At 37.0% G+C, this 26,486-nt stretch overlaps 1 protein-coding gene across 3 annotated transcripts in view; it reads right to left on the bottom strand.

Annotated features, from left to right (window-relative positions):
• Positions 1 to 26,486, bottom strand: part of myrf (myelin regulatory factor) — a 51,722-nt gene that overhangs the window by 5,236 nt on the left and 20,000 nt on the right. The window contains exons 2-25 of one of the 3 annotated variants that reach the window (XM_062993461.1): positions 26,027 to 26,117; positions 21,366 to 21,635; positions 20,664 to 20,725; positions 18,908 to 19,130; positions 18,682 to 18,782; positions 17,914 to 18,028; positions 17,126 to 17,321; positions 13,640 to 13,716; positions 13,260 to 13,370; positions 12,459 to 12,558; positions 10,659 to 10,859; positions 10,451 to 10,559; positions 10,010 to 10,119; positions 7,321 to 7,481; positions 7,164 to 7,236; positions 6,119 to 6,201; positions 5,955 to 6,023; positions 4,745 to 4,828; positions 2,943 to 3,007; positions 2,601 to 2,720; positions 1,987 to 2,205; positions 370 to 463; positions 204 to 266; positions 13 to 118 (exon numbers count right to left, since the gene is read on the bottom strand). In XM_062993461.1, coding sequence (XP_062849531.1) covers positions 13 to 118; positions 204 to 266; positions 370 to 463; positions 1,987 to 2,205; positions 2,601 to 2,720; positions 2,943 to 3,007; positions 4,745 to 4,828; positions 5,955 to 6,023; positions 6,119 to 6,201; positions 7,164 to 7,236; positions 7,321 to 7,481; positions 10,010 to 10,119; positions 10,451 to 10,559; positions 10,659 to 10,859; positions 12,459 to 12,558; positions 13,260 to 13,370; positions 13,640 to 13,716; positions 17,126 to 17,321; positions 17,914 to 18,028; positions 18,682 to 18,782; positions 18,908 to 19,130; positions 20,664 to 20,725; positions 21,366 to 21,635; positions 26,027 to 26,117 — 2,903 coding nt within the window. The remainder of the gene's footprint in view (positions 1 to 12; positions 119 to 203; positions 267 to 369; positions 464 to 1,986; positions 2,206 to 2,600; positions 2,721 to 2,942; positions 3,008 to 4,744; positions 4,829 to 5,954; positions 6,024 to 6,118; positions 6,202 to 7,163; positions 7,237 to 7,320; positions 7,482 to 10,009; positions 10,120 to 10,450; positions 10,560 to 10,658; positions 10,860 to 12,458; positions 12,559 to 13,259; positions 13,371 to 13,639; positions 13,717 to 17,125; positions 17,322 to 17,913; positions 18,029 to 18,681; positions 18,783 to 18,907; positions 19,131 to 20,663; positions 20,726 to 21,365; positions 21,636 to 26,026; positions 26,118 to 26,486) is intronic. The other 2 variants (XM_062993468.1, XM_062993476.1) reach the window with 2 other exon arrangements.

The following is a 26,486-nucleotide window of genomic DNA, read 5'->3' as shown; positions in this document are numbered from 1 at the left end:
CAGAAATGTTACCTTTGTAAAGGCACCTTCGTCCCCAGGATGTTCAGTCTCTGTGTGGTTTGGGCATAAGCGCCCTCTAGTGATACTACACCGCCACACCCACACGTCCCCAGAGAACCTAAACCAAGTGCAACATCTCATGTGAGTGAGACAAACTTTGTAACAATAACATGCTGCATTTACATTTACAAAAATGCACAGACCTCATGTGTAGCGTGATGTCGGAAACAGTTGAATTTTTACTCTCATTTAGAAATATTGTGTAGCTACAGGGGTGTAAAGAAAAGATGAGTGGTAAAATAAATACATACATTTATTTATTTAGAAAGTGTACATTTATCAGGTAATATGACACAGACAGACACATACCTGCAGCTTCCCGATGAGACACAGTTAAATGTTTTTAAATCCTGATTAGTCTCAATAATATGAAGCTTATTCAGGACTGGAAGGAAATGTCCACCTGTGTAAAAACGAAAGTAAGAATGCATTTTTGCATTAAAATTATTTACTTCTGAATGCTAGAACATGTAGAAATGAAATATTATTATTCATAGGTGCTTGGGTGGCACAGCTGTAAATAACGCTAGCCCATTACTGCTGGGATCCAAGGTTTGAATCCCAAGCGATGCTATTGGCCAGTCGGGTATCTACATACAGACAGGATTGGCTATATTTTGGTGAGGGGTGGTTGAGGCTTCACTGTGGATTGAGGTCCTGCCCAGTGTGTGTTACTGCACTGTGCCCTGTGTTTACAAGAAAGCTAGATCCATCATGACTGACCAGGATACAGTGGTGATAAAAATATAAAAATGGAATTAAATTGTTACTCATTTTTACTTTATCTGGTTAGGATTAGAGGGTTAGAAAGAAAACAAATGTTGGGAGAACATGCTAAATTCTTTAAAACTGACTAAAAGCAAACGTTGGCCCCAGGAAGTTTCAGCATCTTCTCTACTACCTGCACCACTGTACCTCTTCAATATATTCATGTAAATGAGCTAATAAAAATTTATAAGAGGGCATTTTTGGAATGTAATCACAGGTCCTCAATAAGTTGTGATAGGATGTTCAATGATTTTGTTTTAAAATTAAACATTAATTTCTATGAGCAATGAAAGAGATGCAGGTTTAGGACTGGCACTGAGAGCACACTGACAAGTGCACCTCCTAATAGCTAGGCTGTGTACTACTCTCACAGTACATGTAATTTTCTTTCAAGTTAACAATATATGTTACTGTATTGTAACAAATAAATTATTATTATTATTATTACTTGTAATTAAAACTCAGATGAGCGAGCTTGTGTAGTGTAATGGTAAGTGCCACACTGCTGATAACAGCAGAGTGCTTGAGTTCCTGGGGCCCAAATCCTGGGCTGGCCTTACAAATACAGAAGTTGTGGCAATACGTGAACCTAACCTGGATAAATAGGAAAACACGCTGGATAAATAGGAAAACTGTGGAGGGGCATCCAGTGTAAAAACTGTGCCAAATCAAATATACAGATGATTGAGCTGCTGTGGTAATGCCTAACAGGAGCGGCTGAGTGTCATTTTTTAATTAGAATCATGATCATTACATTAATTAGATCATGTTCATTACATTAATGAAATCAGTGTACATACAATATCTATCATCTCTTATATATGATAATAGGGTGGCACTGTGGCTCAGTGGGTAGCACTGTCACCTCACAGCAAGAAGGTCCTGGGTTCGATCCCCAGGTGGGGCGGTCCAGGTCCTTTCTGTGTGGAGTTTGCATGTTTCCTTCCACAGTCCAAAGACATGCAAGTGTAGTGAATTGTAGTACATACAAAATTGTCCATGACTGTGTTTGACATTGAACTGATGAATCTTGTGTAATGAGTAACTACCATTTCTGTCATGAATGTAACCAAAGTGTAAAACATGACGTTCAAATACTAATAAACAAACAAATATATGAAAATAATATGCATGTGCCTAACCAGTTGACAAATGTACCTTTAGTGTGTGTGCTGCGTTGCCTGCGTTGCCCTGGCAGGCGGTTACTGTTGCTTCCAGTGTCCATGTCTGGGGGCTGGGGGGGTTTCTTGCCCTTGTTCAAGTGCAGAGGGGATGAAGTGTGACTCAGCCTGTTTCTGTTCCTGATGTCTTTATCCAACACCCGAGACTTTGCCTTCCTATTTATACTGGTCATGGTGGGGGCAGGACTACTGGAGTCTGAGTAAAAAGAAAGAGAAATGAAGTACATTTCTTGTAAATGGATAATCAAAGCCTTTTTCTACTCATTCTCTGGTGTAAGAGTTAATTATGTAGGCAAAATGTCTTGAAACAAAACTGAGGGGTGAAAAGCATGAATGCATTTCCTTATTACACAAGCAGTTCAGTGTGTTAGCAAACAAGTCCATTCCTCAGACGTGTTAAATACAGAATCACACTTCCACTGAGAGCAAAGCTCGAGTATAGGATCTACGTTAATTGCTCTCATTTATTCATGCAATCATATTACTAAATATGGCCAAATAGGGCCAGTATGTATTGACAGATAGACATTTGAAACAAGGAACTCACTCTTTTTTATGTACTTTAGTATTTATAATGTGTCCTTGCATTACCTGATATGGATTGGTTCGTGCTTGGTAATAGGATTATAGTAGATGATTGGTTGGTCGTGGCAGTTGTTGGAGGGCAGCAAGCTGGACGGTCAGCCAGGGTTGGAGATGTGGAGCTCATGTCTACAGGAAACAGTTACATTTAAACTCTACCGAATGTCTTAAATACAATATAATTATTTTTCTACACCTGTTAGAAAAGAGTGTGGCTAAAGCAAATGAACTTAATAATAAAGGGATGTGTCTACATTCTTTGGGCAATATAAAGTATGTAACACATTAATACACCAACAGTTAAAATAGCATGGAATTTTGTAAGCATGTAATCATTTAATATTTTGGCACCTGAAGAGTGTGCTGAGATGGGGGGCGGGAAGGTCTTATCAGATGAATCAAGTGCAGAGCGTGACCTAACCAACAAAGAAACAGCATAGCCTACACTGTTAGATTTATAATATAGTGAATGCGAACTCCCAGTAAAATATATTACAGTTAATTACAAACCCTATTTCCGGATACATTGAAAATTCAATAAAAACAAAAATCCATAATTTGTTAATTCTTTTAAACCTTTATTTAACTAAAAAAGTACAAAAGTCAATATTTTCACTGATCAACTTGATTGTATTTTGTAAATATATACAAATTAATACTAAGGACACTTATTCTTGTAGTTTTGCTGCTCATTCTTGCTTGATACACAACAGTCCATGACGACATGTTTTCGATAGGAGACAGATCTGGACTACAGGCAGGCTGGTCAAGCAATGTCTTTCTAAAATCCCAATATATGCAACTGTGTCAATGCTACCCTTACACATACTGCATGCAAGTCACCCAGGCTGTGGGCACTGACACACCCCATACAGTGGGTGTGTTGGAAAACCTAGTGAGCTCTCTACATAGACAGCATTTTATGTCATCCTATGCACACTCTTGAGAAGAAGGCTGTTCGAATTCTTAGATACCTTAAAATGTGCGTTATTTTGAAGTTATAAACCGCCAGAATAACGAGGGAGCATCCGATGCTTCCTTACCGGTGAAGGCAATCCCAGCATTCAGTGTATAAAGGTGCACAAGTGTCATTTATTTGCAAACTCAGACTTGTCAGTGACGGGTTAAACATTTTCGCTAAACAGAGGGAGACATTAGCTGGCATGCTAGTGGGTTGTGCCGCCTCAGCCTATTGGTTTAAATGGCCTGAGGCTAACTGTGTTAGCTTCGTAAGTGAAAACTGCTGTGACGCTGTCCAAGTAGTGCGTTTGAATAACCTGTCTTATAAGTCGATGACTTATTAGAATCCTCTCTACTTAGGCAGCTGCCTAGGTAGGCAGTAGACATCAAGGCGGCTCACTAGGTTTTCGAACAGTAAGTAATGTTGGCTTTTGAATTGAACTCCTGCAACACACACAAATTTGGACAAGTTTGAATGGTCCTGGAGAGCATTTTTTAATGCAGTAGGAAACTGTGTTAAAGTACTTTTTATATACATAACATTCAACAGTGGTTTCAAGCCTTCCTCTACACAGACTGAGATTTCCCCAGATTCCTTGAATCTTTTCACAGTATTATGTACAGTGTATGGTAAAATACCTACATTATTTAAAATCCTGCATTGAGAAACTTAAGTGGTGAGCCATTACCCAGCCTTTGGTATACCCTTTTTTTTTTTTACCCAATCAGACTTACAATTTTGTCTGTTTGTTGTGAAATATTTTAAAATGTTGTAGCTTGAACATTCTATAAACTATTCCCTTTTAATTTGGCCCTTTTTCCCAAGTGTGCTAGAATTGTGTTGCAGGCATCAAATTAAAAATACAAAATACAATCAAGTTTGTCAGACAAAGCATTAAACCTCTAAAAATAATTTCTTAGTGCTTTTGTCAATCAAGTAGATGTGTAACAGAATTAGCAAATCACACACTTTTCAAGTGTTAGAGCTTGCATCCTGCATTTAGAAAAGCATTTAAAACAAAATTCAATGAACACTGTTGTTTATTAGTGACAGCCATCAGGAAACTGAGCTTACAGTACAACCTAGCCTTACTGAAATAACATGAGCAAGAAATGATACATGGAAGACCCAGAGGTGTTTTGGAAAAACATTAAGGAAAAAGAAAAATAGTAAGGAAATGCAGAAAGCATACCATGGACAGATGGATGGACAGAAAGTGACAGTGGCAGTGAGGAAGGGCATCCAGGAGATGTAGAAATTACAAGAGGACATAGAGCTACAAATGAAAAAGAGAGACTAAAAGAATAAGAAGAGACAAACAAACTAACCGATACTTTAAAATACCAGAGTAAAAATGCTAACAAGTACAATAAATGTATTAGCAGTTACAAATTACACATACAAAAGCAATGCAAAAAACTTTGTTTGGAAGACCTGGCACCACTTTACCAAAGGTACAATAACAATTCTGAAAACCTTGGACCAAAAGGCAAAATGCAAAATCAGAAAGCAGTGAATATTTACAGGTATTTAATTGAAAACAGCAAAAATGAGATATTTAATTTTTTCAAATTCTTGATTCCTGCAATACATTACAAAAAAGTTGGGACTGAAGCAGTGTAAGACTAGGAAGTTTGAGGAATAAACAGAAACGCCTGTTTTGGATTTTTGAACATCCAAACAGGTAAATGGACAATAGGTTCTGATAATAAGAGCTTATAAAAGGAGCTTTAATGAAAGAGCTTCTTGTTTACAAGCAATGGTGGGTCAAGCTTATGGTGATGCAAAGTAGAAAAGTGTGCTGTGGTCAGATGAGTCAACCTTTCAAATAAGAAATGTTGTGTTTTCCTAACCGGAAAAGGACCACTCTGATTGTTACCATGGCAAATCAATGTGCTGATGCCAATAAATGGGTATCTGGCACATTTGTAAAGACATCATTAATGCTGAGAGATACATATAATCAAAAAACATAAGCTACTATACAGATATTTTTTCAAAGGCATTCATGCTGGTTTCAGCAAGACATATCCTGCAGGTCTGACAACAGTGTGCCTTTACTAAGAGAGTACAGGTGTCAGACTGGCATGCCTGCAGTCCAGACCTGCTAGCTATTATAAAAAACATTGTACATTTTAACATTGTTAAAAATGTAATAACAGAGAAAAACATTAACATCCTGTTCCAACTTTTTTGAAATATGCTACAGTCATCAAATTAAAAATAAATGTATATATAGAAAATAAATAAATTAACCTTTTAAATTATCTTTACCGCAACAGTGGTTTAGGTCTCAAAGGCTATAACAGTGTTATAATAGGCCTATATCATAGATGTGCAAGCTGCATGACCGTGTGCCAAAATTAAATAAACACCAAAAGGCAGGAACAAAAACAACATACCTTTCAGTCTCCACAATGTTTCCATGTTGATGCATGTTTAGCACATATAGTATAGACATTGAGATGACACTAGAGAAAAAATGAGACTTAGTTATAACACAAAGTGTAACATTTATTAGCATTTTTAATTTTATTACCATGCACAGCAAGTTCTGATCTTTTACCTGAATGCCATAATGACGACCAAGGCTAAAACAGTGGCCTGCATGAACTTGTGACTCAAGCAATTCTGCTCTGGAACTGCAGTCTGCAAACACAGTGACACAGTGACAGTGATCTATTCTCTTCTGACTTTCTGGCCAGGTTTTACCAAGCAGCATTATTGCCGCATCTTCTTGAATACATTTTACATCATGGAGATTTCACCAAAGATATTTCAATACAGTATGAATTTACTTATATACTGTTTTAGATAATCTAGGCTACACATTACTTAGCTATTATAAATAGCTGTATGGCAGAAGTACAGCCAAATTCCAATCTCAGTATTGGTGAGCTAGCGTTACAGACTGCTGCACCGCAGAATTCTAAAATGTGCAGTGGTAGCTCAGTGGTTACTGGACTAGTAATTAAAAGGTTGCCGGTTCAAGCCCCACCACCACCAAGTTGTCACTGTTGAGCTCCTGCAAAGCCCTCAATCCCTTAATCACTAAAATTGTATTTAGTTACAATTCTGTGTCGCTTTGGATAAAAGCATCTGCTTAGTGCCGCAAGTGCAAATGTAAATTCTCAAACGTGAAGTAAGTTCAGGGTGCCACAACTGTCAAGCACTGTGTGTTTGTTGAAGCTCTTTATTAAAATGGGTAAGGTGCTACTGACAAGTCAAGTATTGGCACCAAATAGGGTGGCGCAGAAGTAAAAACACACGCTAGCACACCGGAGCTGGAATCTCAGCTCTGCCATTCGGCTGGGGATGAGCGGCCACTTAACAACGATTGGCCTGTTGTTCATATAGGGGTGGGGTAGTAGTAAGTAGTAATCCGATGTATTTCCTTGCATGTGCAGAAAAGCTGCTGGAAAGGGTGTATGGTAATGGTGGGGTCCCTAAAATCTCTCAGCACTAGCTTGGTCACATTTTTAGTATGACCACAGCTTTACTGTGCTGTGGGCTAACTGCATATGGATTCCATTATACTTCAATTCCCCCATCCTGTGCAGCACAAAATTTAATTCTACAGGTAGCTAAAAGATTACCATTAAGCCATGTACCTTATTTACTGTCTTGGTTGCTTTCTTCCTAAGTGGACCACTTCCTGTTCTGCTGAAGTAACTTCCAGAGAGGCTAAAATGATGAAGAAAACCAACAAAATTCAGTTAATAGCACCCACAGTATGCATGCTAAGCCGCACACTATACTAATACATACCTGACTGTTCCCCCACTGACAGTGCTCTTCATGCTGTCAAGACGTCGTAGTTTAGCCAGTTTGCGACTCCAGCGTTCAAGCTCATTGATGCGAGTCTCCAGATTATCAGTCAGTTTACACAGTTCTTTCACTGCTCCCACGTTCTCCATAAAGATCCGCTCCTATGAAATAACACACATAGAAACACACACGGTTAAATCTCAGTTTAGTATCTCTATGTGAAATTCTTAGGCATAGATGAACGAAGCTTCCTGCACCCATCATAGAAAGTAATTGGGCCACATTCTCTGCAAAATGTTGAGTACGCAAAGCACTTTTCTCTTTGAGAAAAAGGCAGAAGTTGAGGACAGACATTAGAAACAGTAACTTTATACACGTAACATGTCCACCTGCAGCAAACTGTACTGAAAACTGTACCTGTAAATATTTTGCAAATGGGTTTATTCTTTAAATCTTGCAGATACAGGGCTATACATGTCACCTCAGTGGTGAGGCAATGTGCAGCCATAACAATACATCCTTAATACAAGCTTTTAGAACAGAACAAAGCTGGGATGATCACCATCTCATTCAAATGTCACTCAACAACTGTATAATGATGTCATATGACCTGCAAAAAGAATGGAAAAAAGGCAGCTGGGGCAAAGTGTATGATGAGGGCAGTTTGAAACAGGCTCCTATAGGTGCAGGGGTGATGTCACACAAAGCTAGAAAAAAGGCTTTCATCAATGAGAAGAAAAGAAGAGCCAAGTTGGGTCATATAAATCAGTCCATAATGTTTAGACAGAGACCTGGAAAAGTCTACAAGTCACCAGAGGTGGAAAGAGTACTAAACTATTGTACTCAAGTAAAAGTACTATTACTTTAATGAATTTTTACTTCAACGTTACGTAAACGTTACTTAGTTACTTTTTTAACAGCAGGGGGGGTCTCTCCTGTGTAATGCAAACAGGACAATTGGATATAAATCTCACAATAGTTGTTTTTTATTAAAATATAATAGAAAAAAACATGTTGATACAACATTTAAAACATTTAGGGATGTGTAATGTGTAATTTTAGTCCCATAAAACTTTTTCAAACTGTATAACCACTAGTGATGTGTCGTAGAATGATTCGATTCTATTGAACGGCCCTTTAAAATGAAACAAGGGAACCGAGTCGCGCTTCTGGGAGTCGTTTTATATATATACGGCTCTTTAAAAGGAACCGAGCCAAAAGATCCGACTCCCCATCGCAGAATTCACTGCAGCAGTTTCCCAGACGCAATTTTTTTTAGCGTTTATTTTACTCAGTAACGGATGTTATTTAAAATGTAGCGTATTACAATTCTTAATACAAACATACTTAAGTAAAAGTAAAATTACAGGCTGTAAAATCTACTTTAAAAAGTACAAGTACACAAAAAAACTACTCAATTACAGTAACGTGAGTAAATGTAACTCGTTACTTTCTACCTCTGCAAGTCACAGTGTCTCGCACCGTCTGTAAAATTTGATGGAGGATTGGTGATGATCTGGATGTGCTTTAGCAAGTCTTTGTTAATGATGCATGACTTAAGCCACAGACAAGGTTATTCTATAACTTGCTTTTGTTGGTTTGGTTTCTCCAGCAGAACAATGCTCCATGCGACACGGTCCAGGTCAAGCAAGGTGTGGATGGAGGACCACCAGATGTCATGGCCAGCGTAATCTCCAGACTTAAATTCCGTTGAAAACCTCTGGAATGTGATCAAGAGGAAGGTGAACGTCATAAGCCAAGAAACAAAGCTGAGCTGCTTAAATTTGTGCCTAAAGTTTACCAAACCAGAATTTATTGCTACCATGTTTTATGGTCAGATGAGTCTGAAATAGAGCTTTTTGGCAATAAACACCAGAGATGGGTTTGGCAAAAACAAAAGGTACCTCATCCACTCTGTGTAGCATTGTGGTGAATATGTGATAGTGTGGGACTGTTTTTTTCAGATATGTGGTATCATGGACTCTATCAAGTACCAGCAGATATTTAAATCAACACAAAAATGATTCACTGACCACAGAATGAACAGTTTTTACGGCCATCCCAGTCCTCCTACATAAACTCCATAAAAACCTGAAAGATGAGCTAAAGAAAAGAGTATATAACTGTAAACCTCAGAACTTCAGGATCTAAAGCATCTGGATAGATACTGTATGGAGGACAAACATTAGATCCCTTGCCAGCCTCATTAAACATTACAGCGGACTCTTGTGCTGTTATCTTAGCAAACTTAGCACAAACTAACAAACCGAAAAAGGCAACAACTATGGCTCATATATTTGCAAGCTTTACTGACAATGTTGTTTCAATGTTGTATCATTATGGAAAGACAATGAATTAAAGATCAAAATGATAATACAAATGCTCATTAATAGCATGTTTCATCCATGCGTTCTTTTAATGGATTATTTACTGTACCCTGTACATCCTGTGTGAGACATCTTTTAATTATAGGCTTACTCCATTTATAGAAATATTGTTTAAAAAACTGTTTACTTTACACAGCTGTTAAGTCTATTCTACTTAACAAAATTAAGACAACATTTATATTAGAGAAACACTCTAATACACTAAACTAAATCTACATTCATTTATTACTGCTGCTTTCTTTTTCTGATCAGATTGCACACCTGATATCAGCAGGTTTTTGACTTGTCAAGTGTTTGCTTACCTTGTTTACCACCAGTAATTTAGGGATGGTCTCTCCATTGACACAAACAATGTCTCCACTCTCCTTCACAGCTTCTGGAAGAATCTGCTGTACCTCCTGGGCTATCAACCCTAGCATACATATACACAAAAGTAGCATATGTTTGAAAAAGAAAAAACAACTCTAGACACTCCATGATGTCTTACTTGATTAACAGCCAATTCACCTTTTGCATGTTTTTGGGGTAACCAGTGGAAATCCACAAAGCCACAAAATGACATGACAAACTTCCAATAGACACTGACTACAGGCATGCAATAAATCCAAGTCCTTAAGACCATAGTTCTGTGATGCACCCACACTGCCAGACATAATATATCCGTCCTTCATTCAAATAAAGATATGCACATGCACACACACACACACACATACACAATGACTTTATAAAGTGAAGATGGTTACCAGTATCTGCAGTGTTCTCAATGCCCACAGTGGCAGCAAACTCAGGCTTGTACCGGTACTGCACTAGTCGCATCTGAGAGATCCGCTTTAGGTTATCTGTGGTGTCCACCTACACCAAGACAATTCAAGTCATATGATGCTAAGCAGTAAAACAAACAATTATAGATAGATTTGTGAAAGTTGAGTTTAACAAAAAAGACAAACACACCTCTCTCACGTTTTCCTTGGTACGGATGTCAGATGGTTGTACAAGTAACCCCATGACCTTCACGTTGCCATGGACAACCAGAGCCTCATCGGGTCTATCAGTGTTGATACCCACTCGACCATGGTGGTACACTGAATCGGGCATCTGACCTCTCTGCCATAACACCTCACTGTCACTTTCAAACTGACCGGGATTAGATGCCTACCACAGGAAATATAAAAAAAATTGAGTAACTCTTACCCTAAATGTACCTAGCTTCTAATGAAATCAAATGAAATGAGCTTTTTAAACCATGGCTACCATGCTGAAGTTTGTAGGATGAAGTAAAGGTTTGAAAAAAAAAATTAAGACTAAATACAATGCCCAGTGTTTATTCAGTAATTTGTTTAAATACATTGAGAAGATAACATTCAGAAGACATTTAATTATTTAATTATTAATTATTTCTCATTGTTACAGCTAGAGCAGTTCTGGGTTGGGATGGGTGTGTGTGGTGTATGTTCAGGAGTTTAAAAGCAAACCATATGTACTTCAGACTTCAGTATGTAGTCTAAAGTACACAAAATATACACCTGCCAACCCCAGGATAAAAATTGAACCTCCAGTCCCAGGATAAACGATAGTTTTGCTGTTAAACTGGGCATCTGGCAACCCCACCTAAATACTGTAATATACTGTATATAATATATAGAAAATAGATGTTCTGCCCACATGTTTTGGTAAACTTTCATTATTAATTGCATACCAGTTTCTTATTAACTACAGTACAATGTTTAGTTTAATAGTAACAGACAAACTACATCCAGCATGCAAAAGAGAAAAAAAATTAACTAAAACTGTCCACAAAAAGCTAATCTGCCAACTGCATAGTTTTAATACATAATGATATATGAATATTTGGGAAATATCCTATAAATATATGAAGTTACTGTTTTATGAACACTTATATTTTAAAATGTATCCAGAACTGAATACAAATTCATTATTTTCATATTCAAAATCCATGTACATGTGTTTTGTTCCTGCCAAACCTTACAATCTGCCCAACAGTACAACACTACTGAGGGCAAAATGTATTCTGGTTGTCCAAGATGGTTGACACTCAAAACATTACAGCATTTACCTTACATACTTCAGTTCATTCTTATACACTGTACCTAATACACTGTCCTAAACTGTATCACTGTTTATTTTAGTGCATGACACACCTTCAACTCTAATGAATCAAGAGTGAGGGAAGTGAGGGGAACTCTAAGAATGTTGGGCTGGATTTCTCTTTGTCTTTGGCAGCCAACCCCCCATTTTTGTTTATTTATTTAGACAAACAAATACATGAAGGGCTGTGAAAGAACTAAAATGAGGTGGGTGCAGGATTCATAAAGAACGAAAAAAGAGAATGATAGCTAAAAATATTGTCAGTCAATTGGTCAGGAGGAGCTGTGTTATTAACTTAAGTCATAACTCCATGAACGGGATTCTAACACCATACTTTTTTGGTTGAAAGACTAGAGTAAAATGAATACAGATTTAGTTTTTACCAAACTGTTTCTTTCAAGAACAATAGTATAATATTATACATGTAACCAATTACATGAAACATGTTTTTGGCAGGTGTACATTAGCAAGCAATCTATAACAATCTTAACATGCTGCATTAACTATTACTTATAACAATACTAAATGAAAGTATAATATGGTGGCTGCAATAGATGATCCATAATTGGACAGGGACAGATGACTGACACAAAGAGACAGGAAATGATTTGAGGAGGTTGGTCAGACAGACACAGCCAGACTGACAGAGGTTACCCTGACGATGATCCTCTCAGACACTTGAGCTGCCACCACGTAGCTCTGACTGTGGGACTGAGCCTGGAGAGCTACCGCCAACATGAAGTACCTAAGAAACACATTGAGTCATTTTACTACATTGTAATATATCTTTTTTCTCATCTTTCTCATCTCCATAAAAGTGCCATCAGTGCTGGCTGACCTGAATATTTATGTTTTCCATGCATGTATGTTTAGGTGGTGAAACACTAATCCAGGCTCACGAGGTATTTTAGAAATAAAATTAAAGTTGGCCCACTACTAAGCAGGTTTAAAAACTGCTTACTGTTTTAACTCTCTGTGTCACTATCACATAAAACAAATCTAAAATCTTTTTTCCCCAACTTAAAACATTAACATTACACCTACATTAACGTTCCTGGGTTTTTGGATGAACATGGTGGCTTCAAAAAAATGAAAACTAGACAGCAAGTTCCAAAGATTTTAGGTGCGCTGGAAAAGTAAATATTTTTACACTGACTTTAGAGGGAAGTGTGTATATTTCATTTAAAGAAGTAGAATAATCTTCCCATTAGAATGATCAACTGGTGAGTGAAAATAGCAAAATTCTAGTTTACACAGCACTGTCAAAGATAAATAATTTGTCACTCAAATAAAAAAAAGTGTCACTGTAATCAAGTAGGTCTATGATATTTTTAACAAGAGAAAGGTTTGGACCCCCCTGCACTAATCTGTGTGGTGCTGATGCTCTCCATGACTGACTTTGTTTCTCGTTATGTGTGTTTGACAGCGAATGTCTGTGTTTTATACCTTTGGTCAGGGTTTGGCTTGCCCTTCTTCCTCATATTATTGGCTGTAGTCTCGCTGAAGTGCAGTCGACCTACTGTTACTTTGGTAACCTGTTCTGGGGGCAGAGTGACCCTAGAGACACAAACAACATTACCTCAAGTTTTCTCCATCTACTAAACAGCACATTTTCAGAAATAAGGCAATACTACTCTAGTACTAAATTTAACATTTAATGTCGTGCACATCTGCTTCCTGTTATACATGATGAGATGAAAATGTTTTAAGCATACACCAATGCATAAGTATGTAAGTGAGCTGTATAATTTAGAAATAAATCACAGCATTAACAGGAAAGACTTATTTCCTCCTGTGCAAGTGTGGTACAAAAATAGTAAACTCACAGTACAGGTTTAAATGGCCTCTTGCTGCGGTCGGACTGAGACTGTTCCACATTGATGGTCTGGTTCATGGCTTCCAACTGTACAGTCATTTTAGGAACAGAATATTCCATGTTATTTTAGACATAATTAACATTTCTTTACAATTCTATACTTACACCCTAGGTCAGTTCATGCTAAGACCTTTGGTAAAATATTGTGTTTTCTGAGTTTTCTATGTGAATATAAGTGAAACACCTTACAAGTAAAATATAACTTTTTCCCAAATTAGACTGCACTACATTTTCTGAATGTTACAACTGACAAAACCTACAATATTAAAAGTGCTGTAGCTTTTACAAAAGCCATTTTATAGTTAGTTGTTTTCCACTCTGTTAAATTCAGCAAATAAATAGCAGTTGTGAATTGCAGAAGTTTGTTCCATGTATAAAACATATTTTTCATTTGTAACATATCCTGCTAATATTGCAGTCTGTTTTTTAGTTCTTGGACAATCTGTTGTTTTTCTTGGAGGCAAAATTTAGCATACTTCGCTCTGTGTTTGGTGTCACAATGCCAAATTTATATTGTATAGCTATGCTGTATATCTATTTTGTACTCCTTTACCACTGACACGGCCTCATAACACAAAAGACATGCTGTTTTTCTTTTTGAAGCACAAACTTGTATTCAATTTTCCATCTTTTATTAAATCACCTTCCTTCTGCATAAATTTTCTCTTCTTGTACATTTTGGGATTATTTGTAGATATTTCCTAACATCTCTCGTTGGAAAACCGCCTCAGTTAAACACTGATGTGGAAACACTGTCATCTAGTGGCAGGATGCGGTCACTTCGAGGGTCACAAAATCAACATAAATTGTGGGAGATGTAGTTTATGTTTACAATTTTTTATTTTTTTTTATGTTTACGATTTTACAATGTATTTTAAGTAGGGCTGTCGAAGTTAACGCGATAATAACGCATTAACGCGATCTCAATTAAACGCGATTAAAAAAAAAAATGCCGTTAACGCAAATTCTAGTTCATGTTGAGACTTGACTGGTAGAACCAACGTTTTAATGTCGGACTTGCCACCGTTGTTCATTTGCGGTTTGTTAAAATAATATAACTGAGCGTCGTAGGGATGCACTTGCATAATAAAGAAATAAATACACGCTATATTCACAAGTTGTCGGGAGCAAAACACTTTATTAACTTAATCTGTTATGGCACTGAATACCGGAGTCAAGCACGCTAGTCCATGAACTATGGAAGCCCCAAAGGGTCAAAACACACTCACTTCGTGTAGAAACGTCCATCAAACCATTGTCACGATACAAACACAGAAAAGTCTGTTACAATAACTACGCCTTATCCCACCTAAAGCACCGCTGATCTACAATGTTTGCTGATGGAGAAATTCTAACCTACAATCTGACATATATACGAAGTCAAGGGTCTCTGCTGGATAGTATTACTGCCTAGTATGTGAGTGAATAAAACTCCCTTATAGTTTTCTCTTGTCCCAGCAGTTTTTAACATAAGTACATTTAGCATAAAATGTGTTCACCATTTTAATTGTAACATTTCACTTAAAAAACCTTGTTTTCTATAACATTTACACAGATTTTATTTAATGTGATTAATCGCGATTAACTATATGAAATTAAAATTATTATTTTAAAAATAGATTAAAAATTTTAATCGTTTGACAGCCCTAATTTTAAGACAATCATACGTCTTTTAAGCTCTCGAGAAACACATAAAATGACGTGGCGGGCCGGATTCGGCTCACAGGCCTGGAGTTTGACTCATGTGTCTTAGACAATTAGCAAAACATAGAATTTAAACATAGGTGTTCTAACTTTCTTATTGGTATATTACTTTTCAGGGACAGGTAGGTAGCCTTGTGGGTGGAGCCTTAAGCTATCAATTGGAAAGTTGCAAATTTGAATGCAGGCTCTGCCATGCAGCCACTGTTGGGCCCTTAACGCTCTTGGCACCAGGGGCGCTGTACAATTACAGACCCGGCCACAACAGCTGGGATGTGCGAGAAAATTTTTTTATAGTACCATACACGTAAGGCATAAATCTGCCCCTTATATTTCAGTATCTGAACTTATATATTAATACAATATTGGTTAGAAACAATTAAACAAAAAAACTACAGAACACAGGTCAAGCGGTCTTAGCAGAATCCTGCAGCCTAGTGTTTGCTTTGTGCAGCAAATACTGTACTGTACTTTAAAATGTGCATCTTTTGGGGTTGGGGATATTATTTCCTAAAATGTCTTAATAACTTCAAATGTAGAAATGTTTGAAGAAAAGTTTATCAAATTATCATGACAGCCAAAATATACAGACAACAAACAGACAAAAGCCACTTTATTTTTTATTAAAACAATGTGGCTACATAGCAAAATGCTCTGTGATAGATCATTAAAATGTTCAGTTTATATAAAATAGTCTGGTTTTCTTTGTCTTTATATTAAAAAATACACTGATCAGCCATAACATTAACACTTTGAAGTTCTACAATTACTGACTGTAGTCCATCTATTTCTGTACATACTTTTAGGCTGTTTTGACCCTGTTCTTCATTGGTCAGGATCCCCACAGGACCACCACGGAGCAGGTATTATTTGGGTGTTGAGTCCTTCTCAGCACTGCAGTGACACTGACATGGTGGTGGTGTGTTAGTGTGTGTTGTGCTGGTATGAGTGGATCAGACACAGCAGCGCTGCTGGAGTTTTTAAATACCGTGTCCAATCACTGTCCACTCTATTAGACACTCCTACCTAGTTGATCCACCTTGTAGATGTAAAGTCAGAGACGATCGCTCATCTATTGCTGCTGTTTGAGTTGCTCTTCTAGACCTTTATCAGTGGTCACAGGATGCTGCCCACTGGGTGCTGTTGGCTGGATATTTTGGTTGGTGGACTATACTCAGTCCAGCAGTGACAGTGAGGTGTTTAAAAATTCCATCAGTGCTGCTGTGTCTGATCCACTCATACCAGCACAACACACATTAACACACCACCACCATGTCAGTGTCACTGCAGTGCTGAGAATGATCCACCACCCAAATAATACCTGCTCTGTAGTGGTCCTGTGAGAGTCCTGACCATTGAAGAACAGCATGAAAGGGGGCTAACAAAGCATGCAGAGAAACAGATGGACTACAGTCAGTAATTGTAGAGCTTCAAAGTACAGTACTTCTATATGGTAAGTGGAGCTGATAATATAGACAGTGAGTGTAGAAACAAGGAGGTGGTTTTAATGGTATGGCTGATCAGTGTAAGATGCAGATAAATTCGATTTGTGCTGAATATGCTGACATTTCTATGTTTGGTGTAAAAATATTGTAATGAATAGACAAAGTTTCACATCCTGAATGTATTACAAGGACTCTAATTAAATATAAGACTGCAAAGTCCTGGAAAGACTGCTTGATGTACTTGATCTGTGTCAAGCTGACCCACTGGTCTTTTACAACAATATTTGTACCTTGACTCCATTAAGTTTTAGGTAGAAGCATTCAATTGGTTGTAACCCTTCACTGGTCTTCACGTATTTTGGATCTCCCAGCATGCCGACGTACACAGTAACCTGGAAGTGGTTCTTTTTCTGACACACAAATGCATCGTCAGCCAAAGAGAAATTAAAGCCCTTGTCGGCATCCACTCTGTATGTAGGCATTGGGCTAAAAATAGAGAAAAGTGTGTGAGAGAAAGAGAGAGATAGAATTGATAAATGAGAGAACGGTCAGCAAAAAGCTGAACACTTCAATCACTATAATTATCCATCACATAATCATAACATTAGACGTAATATCACTGGAAAATCTGATAGAACATGCAACATTTCTGAGATTTGTAAACATGTACAATTGTTATTTGGAAAGTTGGTGTCTATAATCAGTCATTGAAAATATCTTCTTTATTAGTGTTCTATTTGCATCTCTTTTCGCTGGTCATTTTCCCAATCATTTCTCTCTGGTACCCATCTCCCCCTACTTCAGTTAGCCGAAACTACTTTTACGACTACTCCTACTCACAGCTCACCTCATTGGAATTCCCAGCTTTCTCCATTTTCTGGCTCCCCATCCCTCTCTTGTTCTCTCTCACTACTGCCTCCCTTTACCCCATTAAATCCATCCATCTAACCCAAACCTTTTATAAACACCTTCTAGTTTCTCTCGTTATCTTTGTTTCAGCATGCCGTAATGCATCTCATTTGAAAAGCACACACAAGCTTACATTAGTACATTTCTAATAGGCAAGGAATTCACCCACAGTTCTTTTCCACTGGCATCATATAACAGAGTCCATTTGTTCTGTTGATGTGGCTGCCATTTTATGCACTGGTAGTTTGGGTCCAAATATGAGTTATCAGGATCCTGCATCAAACCTTAATAACACAAAAACAATATTTGTTGAATGTTTCTATGAACTGGTTCATTACAGAAAACCAGCTTCTGAGGCCAGGGTATATGTCCAGGGTATTTCAGCCTGGCACCCAGGGAACTGGTCCGGTCGTGACCCTGACCAGGATAAAGTAACCAGAATAATAACTTAGGCAATTTACAATAGCGGTTTCCCTTCTGCATGTGTATAGGAGGTGAAGAAAAACTGAGGTGCTTATAGAAAACCCCCTGCAACATGGAATGAACATACCAAGTGCCTCAAAGACTATGACCAGAGATAAGATTTAACCTAGACCCCTATGTCACAGCTGTGTGACTGTGCCACCTGGATAACAGAACATTGTATAGCCCTCTAGAATAATGTTAAAGTGTCGATTTATCTAAAAACTTATGAATTATAAATATGAAAAAATATCTACATTTTATTTTTTAGCAGGTATTGTAGGATTTAAGCTCTAAATTCTTGTGGAAAATGGCACTTGGAAGAAGGAGTGTATGCCAACACCTCCAGAAATTTTTATGTATATGGACTAAGCCTAAAATACATAAAAGATAAACAAAACTATCTCTAGTAAGAACTTAAAAAATTATAGACTTCAATAAAAATGAAACTGGAAATAGTGAGCATGTGTTTTACCTGGTTCTTGTTTGATAATGCCACTTAGTATTTGAGCATTAAGAGTGCTGTTAGGAGAATCTGAATGCTTCCTCTTCTTTGCTTGAGGGACAGGTATACCACTAACACAGAGACACAAAGACAGAAAGACACACACACACACACACACATATTAACCAATAATGTTATTTTTCAGGCTTGTAATATGTAACATGCTTTTCTTTCTTTCTCTCCTGATCTATCTTACTCTGGTCCTTGTGAAGGCTGCAGTAGCTGATGGAGTATCTGAGCCTGTTGCATGTCTCCACCTCCACTGCTTGCTGGACCGATTGGGTATTGTGAAATCATGGACTCTGGTTTCAGGAACATGTCCCGATGTAGGCTGGGATAGTGGCTATGTGTGGGCAGGGGTGGTGAGGTGGTCATTTGACACATATTCTCCGGCGTCATGGTTCTGAGCATGTGTGAGTCTAAGAAACAAGCAAGAGATATTGAAATGTGCATCATTTTCCACATTATGTCATCTAGAAAAGTCTTATCTTAAAAACCACCAGGACCTGTTGGTAGGTCCAAATATGCATGACTCACTCTTATAACTGTATAACTATTGGTTTTGTTATGGTAACTAAATAACATGCTTAAATATGAAGTATTATATTTTGAGCGTGTAGATGAAAAGTTGAGAACCACATTTACTCTTTTCATTTAAACACAAAACTCACAGTGAAATAAAAGTAAATTAAGGACATCACTTGACTTACAGTATGTTTCATTAGTAAACTGGATTTCTGCCAATCAGATTAAAATATTCCACACCTTTTTCTTTTGGTGGGAAAGACTAACACAGGTGTGCAGGAAGCAACACAACACAATGAATTTTTAGATATAAATCAAAATCATTCAGCATATGAATGGTCAGAAATATGGAAATTCCTAAGCAATTGTATTTTTTTGTAAATGGTTTGTAATACGTTACTTATAATAATAAGTAGAATAAATACAGAGTAAATACAGCAAACAATTGTCCCTCTAAACTTCATGTCTTACAGATAATCTATGTAAACATTAGTTAACACACCCTGTACATGGAGGGTCTTTTCAGCGGATTGTAGTACACTATTTTTAATTATTTAATTAATTTAATATACCAGAAAACATAATGTTAAACATGTCATTAGCTTTGCACATGCCCCAGTTTATGTTTTATTATTTTACAGTACAGAGGATGGGTTAACCTATTATTACTTCAACTAAAATCAACAAAACATGGAATTAACAAGTGGTGTCCAAACTTCAGCACAGAATTGTCGCCATTACAAATATGTTTTCTGCCCCTTTTAGACATATTGAGTGTAATGAAGCTAAAAATCTGCCAAATATGTGTTAACCATCTACAGTCCATAATATTATTATTAGTTTTGAGGCAAAATATGCAGCAATTTAGTCAGTGTCAATTTTAAGGTCTGATGTGTTACAATGGCGTGGCTTGATAGTAAGGCAGTGCAGGTGCAGTTCAGTCTCTTATTAAAAAGAAATGGCACATCATCTGAGCGGCTGTAGTGATAGTAAAACTACAACAACTGGTGTCACCACAGTAAAATCTGGTCTGCATCCCTGAATTGGCATAGTTTGTATGTCAGATGCCCTCCCTAATGCAACCGTCCTAATATTATCCATGCTTCGGACCAGCACTGAGAGCACAGTGACAAGTACACCTCCCACAGTGCTTACTCCCACCTACCGCCTCGAAAATAATCATGTCCGTGCAGACACCTGACCAGTTGATAGCACTGCGTGACACTTGATGACACCAAATAATAATAATAAAGCTGATTAATAAAAGCAATAAATTATATATACTTTACATGTACTGCTGTGCCACCTGACAGACATACTTATTTAGCAAACATGTTATTGAGCCTTTTAAAAAATGCCTAAATAATTTATTTTTTAGCATATACACACATGCTTTATAAGAAAAGCCTTTCATGGATGACACTTACCATTCACTTGCTGGGGGGAATAGGGCTCTGAACTAGAGTCTGGTGGAGACTCAGGCAAATTTCTGTAAAAGATATATGGTACATAAGTTGTGTAAGAACGTGCAGTTTTTAAAGAAAGAAGTTACAGACTAAAATAAAATGCTCATAGATCTCATAGCATAAGCCTACCTGCTGGTTCAATTGTTTCCATGTTACTATTCAATTAATGATTGCAAAATGCAACACATCATTCAAAAACATAATTCATAAAAGGTTATCAGGACAAATCCATTTGTCTTATTCTTCACAGATTGCTCATGGTTGACTCCCTTCACTCCTTGTGAGAGATTTGTTGAAGCTTTATTTGTTGAAGTTTGGTTCAGGTCATTTTGTAGACTGGGTGGAGAAATTTTTGTATTGTATAGCCAACAGAGTGAGCAGCTTGGAGGTGTGGCTATGGCAATAGAAATGTCACAATGGAAACTATTGTTTGAATCTATCTTGCATTCAGTATAAACATGTTTACTGTCTAAATTCTTATTGTATTGTATTATATATACTGTGTCCACAATGCCTCAAATTACCCTGTTCTCTCTGCCCTTTCTCTCTCCTTCATCTTATCAGTGTTTGTTTAAATCTCACACTTGCTGTCTCACCTCCTTTCTCAATCTGCCTTTTTCATTTTTTTTTTACTTTCTCTCTTGTACTCACTTACTTACTCACCCAGGTGCGTAGTGAGTGCAGTGTTCTATTTTGATGTGAGGTTGCGGGATCGGTTGGTGATGCTGGTGGCTCTGGCAGGGATGGCTGTGTCTAAGCAGTCCAAGTGGTGGTGGAGGGGGATAAGGGTTCTGGCACGGCACAGGCTGAACGCTGCCCTGACGCTGGGGATTAGGGGGGCTCACGCCACACACCACCCCCCCAGAGGAGGACGCTCCAGCCTGGGGGGAGGAGAAGTTAGGCCCTGGGGTGCTGTGGACTTCAGAAAAGCAGCTGTAGAAAAGAGTTTTTTTTTTTATTAGAAATATCTACGCAATCATTTTGCAAACAATCTGACAGCCAAAACATACAGCATGACGTGGTGTTAAAGTAAACACACACAGTGTTAACATTTTAACAGATAATTAAAAGTGTGAGAGTTTGAGCAAAAGCATGTGCCCAAGATATTTTAACCTATCAGTTGTGGTGTGTTGATACAGGAAGACTCAATTCATTTGTAAAAGTCTCTATTAGATATTTATTGTTTTACTGAGAACTCCAAACCTCATTTTCAGAAAAGTGGAAACATTTTGTAAAATGCAGTAAGCAAGAATCTGTGACTTGTTAATGCTCTTTAAACTTTATTTAACTTACAAAGTACAAAAAGTTTTACAATGGTTTTACTGACCAACTTAATTGGAATTTGATGCCTATAATAAACTCAGAAAATGTTGGGACAGTGCTAAATAAGAGTAAAAAGCTTATTGGCTCATTGGAAACTTAATTGGAATTTGATGCCTGTAATAAACTCAGAAAATGTTGGGACAGTGCTAAATAAGAGTAAAAAGCTTATTGGCTTATTGGAAACTTAATTGGAATTTGATGCCTGTAATAAACTCAGAAAATGTTGGGACAGTGCTAAATAAGAGTAAAAAGCTTATTGGCTTATTGGAAACGTAATTGGAATTTGATGCCTGTAATAAACTCAGAAAATGTTGGGACAGTGCTAAATAAGAGTAAAAAGCTTATTGGCTCATTGGAAACTTAATTGGAATTTGATGCCTGTAATAAACTCAGAAAATGTTGGGACAGTGCTAAATAAGAGTAAAAAGCTTATTGGCTTATTGGAAACTTAATTGGAATTTGATGCCTGAAATATACTCAGAAAATGTTGGGACAGTGCTAAATAAGAGTAAAAAGCTTATTGGCTCATTGGAAACTTAATTGGAATTTGATGCCTGTAATAAACTCAGAAAATGCTGGGACAGTGCTAAATAAGAGTAAAAAGCTTATTGGCTTATTGGAAACTTAATTGGAATTTGATGCCTGAAATATACTCAGAAAATGTTGGGACAGTGCTAAATAAGAGTAAAAAGCTTATTGGCTTATTGGAAACTTAATTGGAATTTGATGCCTGTAATATACTCAGAAAATGTTGGGACAGTGCTAAATAAGAGTAAAAAGCTTATTGGCTCATTGGAAACTTAATTGGAATTTGATGCCTGTAATAAACTCAGAAAATGTTGGGACAGTGCTAAATAAGAGTAAAAAGCTTATTGGCTCATTGGAAACGTAATTGGAATTTGATGCCTGTAATAAACTCAGAAAATGTTGGGACAGTGCTAAATAAGAGTAAAAAGCTTATTGGCTCATTGGAAACTTAATTGGAATTTGATGCCTGTAATAAACTCAGAAAATGTTGGGACAGTGCTAAATAAGAGTAAAAAGCTTATTGGCTTATTGGAAACTTAATTGGAATTTGATGCCTGTAATAAACTCAGAAAATGTTGGGACAGTGCTAAATAAGAGTAAAAAGCTTATTGGCTTATTGGAAACTTAATTGGAATTTGATGCCTGAAATATACTCAGAAAATGTTGGGACAGTGCTAAATAAGAGTAAAAAGCTTATTGGCTTATTGGAAACTTAATTGGAATTTGATGCCTGTAATAAACTCAGAAAATGTTGGGACAGTGCTAAATAAGAGTAAAAAGCTTATTGGCTTATTGGAAACTTAATTGGAATTTGATGCCTGTAATAAACTCAGAAAATGTTGGGACAGTGCTAAATAAGAGTAAAAAGCTTATTGGCTTATTGGAAACTTAATTGGAATTTGATGCCTGAAATATACTCAGAAAATGCTGGGACAGTGCTAAATAAGAGTAAAAAGCTTATTGGCTTATTGGAAACTTAATTGGAATTTGATGCCTGAAATATACTCAGAAAATGCTGGGACAGTGCTAAATAAGAGTAAAAAGCTTATTGGCTTATTGGAAACTTAATTGGAATTTGATGCCTGTAATATACTCAGAAAATGTTGGGACAGTGCTAAATAAGAGTAAAAAGCTTATTGGCTTATTGGAAACTTAATTGGAATTTGATGCCTGTAATATACTCAGAAAATGTTGGGACAGTGCTAAATAAGAGTAAAAAGCTTATTGGATTATTCAAGTTACTTTGTTTTAAAATATTTCACAATAAGCAGGTGAGAAAGAGTATAAAAAAGATCCTCCATAGGCTCAGTCTTTGCAAGTAAAGATGGGTTGTGGCTCACCGCTTTGTGACAAAATTCATGAGAGTATTGTCAATCAGTTCAAGAAGAACATTTCTCAACACAGGATTGCTAATAATTTTGGTATTTCACCACCATCTGTACATAATATTGTTAAAATATATAAAGAATCTACAGAAATCTAGAGAGTCAATAGGGCATAAACAAAACCACTGTTGAATGTCCATGACCTTTAAACCCATGAGATGGAATTGCATGTAAAACTGTCATGTTACTATAATAAATATAGCTACATCAGAAAATTGTTGTCACTTAACAGGCTAATGCTGCATCAAGAAATGCAACCTAAAACTACTATGCAAAAAGAAAGCCACACGTCAATTCTATGCAGAGAATTCTAACGCTGCAGAGTTCACTGGGCCCAAGCTTATCTCCAAAACAGTGGAAATGAGTGCTGTAGTCAGATGAGTCCACGTTTCAACAGAGTCTCTGTGTCAAAGACAAAAAGGACCATCCAACACGAAAGCGTGTAACAGAATTTTAAAGAAATATACTCATTATCAAGGCAACAACTTTGGCTATGTAGACACAGAGTGTATGTATATGTTTGACTGGCCTGCCTGCAGTCCAGATTTGTCTTCTATTGAAATATATGATGCATCATGAAGAGAAGAACCAGACAACAGTGATCACTTTACAAAATGTCCCAACTTTATTGGAAATGGGGTTTGTAAAAATGCTGTACCCGACTGCTGTAATGCCATATGTTATGGAAATATTCACACTTGAGTCAAGTACAAATGTTTTTGTTAGTTTATACTCCACAGTATTTTTAACAGAAAATCACTCCTTTGCGTTGATACATTTTCAGAAACCTTCATTACTCACTGCTATTTTAACCTTTTTTTTTCTTTTTTTTTAATTATCTATTTTTTCCCCACTTTTTTCCCCCCAACTTTTATCCCCATTCTAATCGTGTCCAATTACCCTGATTGTGTCCTCTATACTGATTCGACCCTTTTGCCGCTGACTGAGGACGCCACTCAACTGACTTGCGCCCCCTCTGGCACGCAATCAGTACAGCCTGCATTTTTCACCTGCACGAGCCGAGTTCATACACCGAGAGACACTGCGCACGGAGGGTCACACCCCTTTCAACGCTATTCCTCAGCCCCGTGCAGGCGCCGTCAGTCAACCAGCAGGGGCCGCAGTTGTACCAGTCATGAGGACCTATGCTCCGACTCTACCACTAAGCCCCTGAACAACAGCCAAACTTTTTCATACTACCGCCCAACCCAGTCGGAAAGGTAGAGCTGAGTTTCGATACGATGTATCTAGAAACCCAACTCTGTTGAGCTAGAGTACTTTACCGCTGCGCCACCTGAGCGGCTTCAACCTTTTTTAATCTTTTAATCTTTTTAATACCCTTTTTAATAGATGAATAGAATACTCCTTTTTATTTTGCTCTAAAACAGAAAGGATTAACTGAAGTAAAAAGCTGTTTCGTTTTCTATTACTATTTTTATTCATGCTGCCATCTTTATTAGAAAGAATGTATTTTTTATCATTGACAATTTGGCAAAGCTGAATCATTGCTGAGTGAATTGGTTTATCTGATCTATCGGTCTCCTTAACTTTTATTTATATATGTTTTGTCATTCAACTGAATTTTATTACATAACTTTTTTTTATTGTCCAGTACAAAATAAGAGCTAAATATTAATACAGCCAAGGCCCTGTGATGAATTGGCATCCTGTGTGTGACTGCTTTGCGCCGAGTGATTCTGGGGAAGCCAGACTCCTGACCAGGGTAAAGCAGTGGTAAAAACAAACAAGCAAACAAAAAAACTAATAATAACAATGATACAGTCTAATAACATCAGATACTTTAAGAATCTTACTTGACTAGCTTTATCATTGTTACTTTAACAAAATTTTATTTCTAAACTTTTTTTGATACTTCAATACAAATAATAAAAGGTACTTTAAAACTTTTACTTGAGACTCTTTAAAACTAACTTTTTACAGTATTGTAATTGTACTTTACACAATTATGAATTACGTTTTTTTTTTATACAACTCTTCTTCATTTTAGGTATGAGAAATGGGCTTTTGACCCAATACCGTAGCTTAGTGTATTGCATGTGTTGTGTTGTTGGTTCTTCAGACTCTTACATATCTGTGCTGTCGTCTTCTTTGCTGATGTATTCCTCCAGTATACTGGTGTCAATGTTGCTTGGCTCCAAAGAGCTGTTAATATCATGACCTGAATGAGAGAACAAAATAGAGAAGATAAGGCAAATGTATATTAGTTTTAATATGTTTTCATTGGTAGTACTGAGTTAAAAAAATAAAATAAAAAGAAAATGTATTCTGATGAGGTTAATCAGAATTACCTCTCTATAAGTAATTCATTGGTTTGCATTTCTTGGTTTGAATTTAAAGCTTAACTGGCTTAACATTTTTATCCTTTTTTATTTGATTTGACAATATGCCCAGTTGATTATGTTAAAGCAACTTAGCACACATTTCTAGCAAAACATTACATTTTCCATTGTTCCATTTCTTTATAATTGAGTGAGAATTATACAGTGACATACAGTATACTGTGGCTGCAGTTGTGCAAGACAGAGAA

Source organism: Trichomycterus rosablanca, chromosome 1 (assembly GCF_030014385.1).
Source record: "Trichomycterus rosablanca isolate fTriRos1 chromosome 1, fTriRos1.hap1, whole genome shotgun sequence".
NCBI classification, from domain to species: domain Eukaryota; kingdom Metazoa; phylum Chordata; class Actinopteri; order Siluriformes; family Trichomycteridae; genus Trichomycterus; species Trichomycterus rosablanca.
This window is presented reverse-complemented; position numbering and strand designations above follow the sequence as displayed.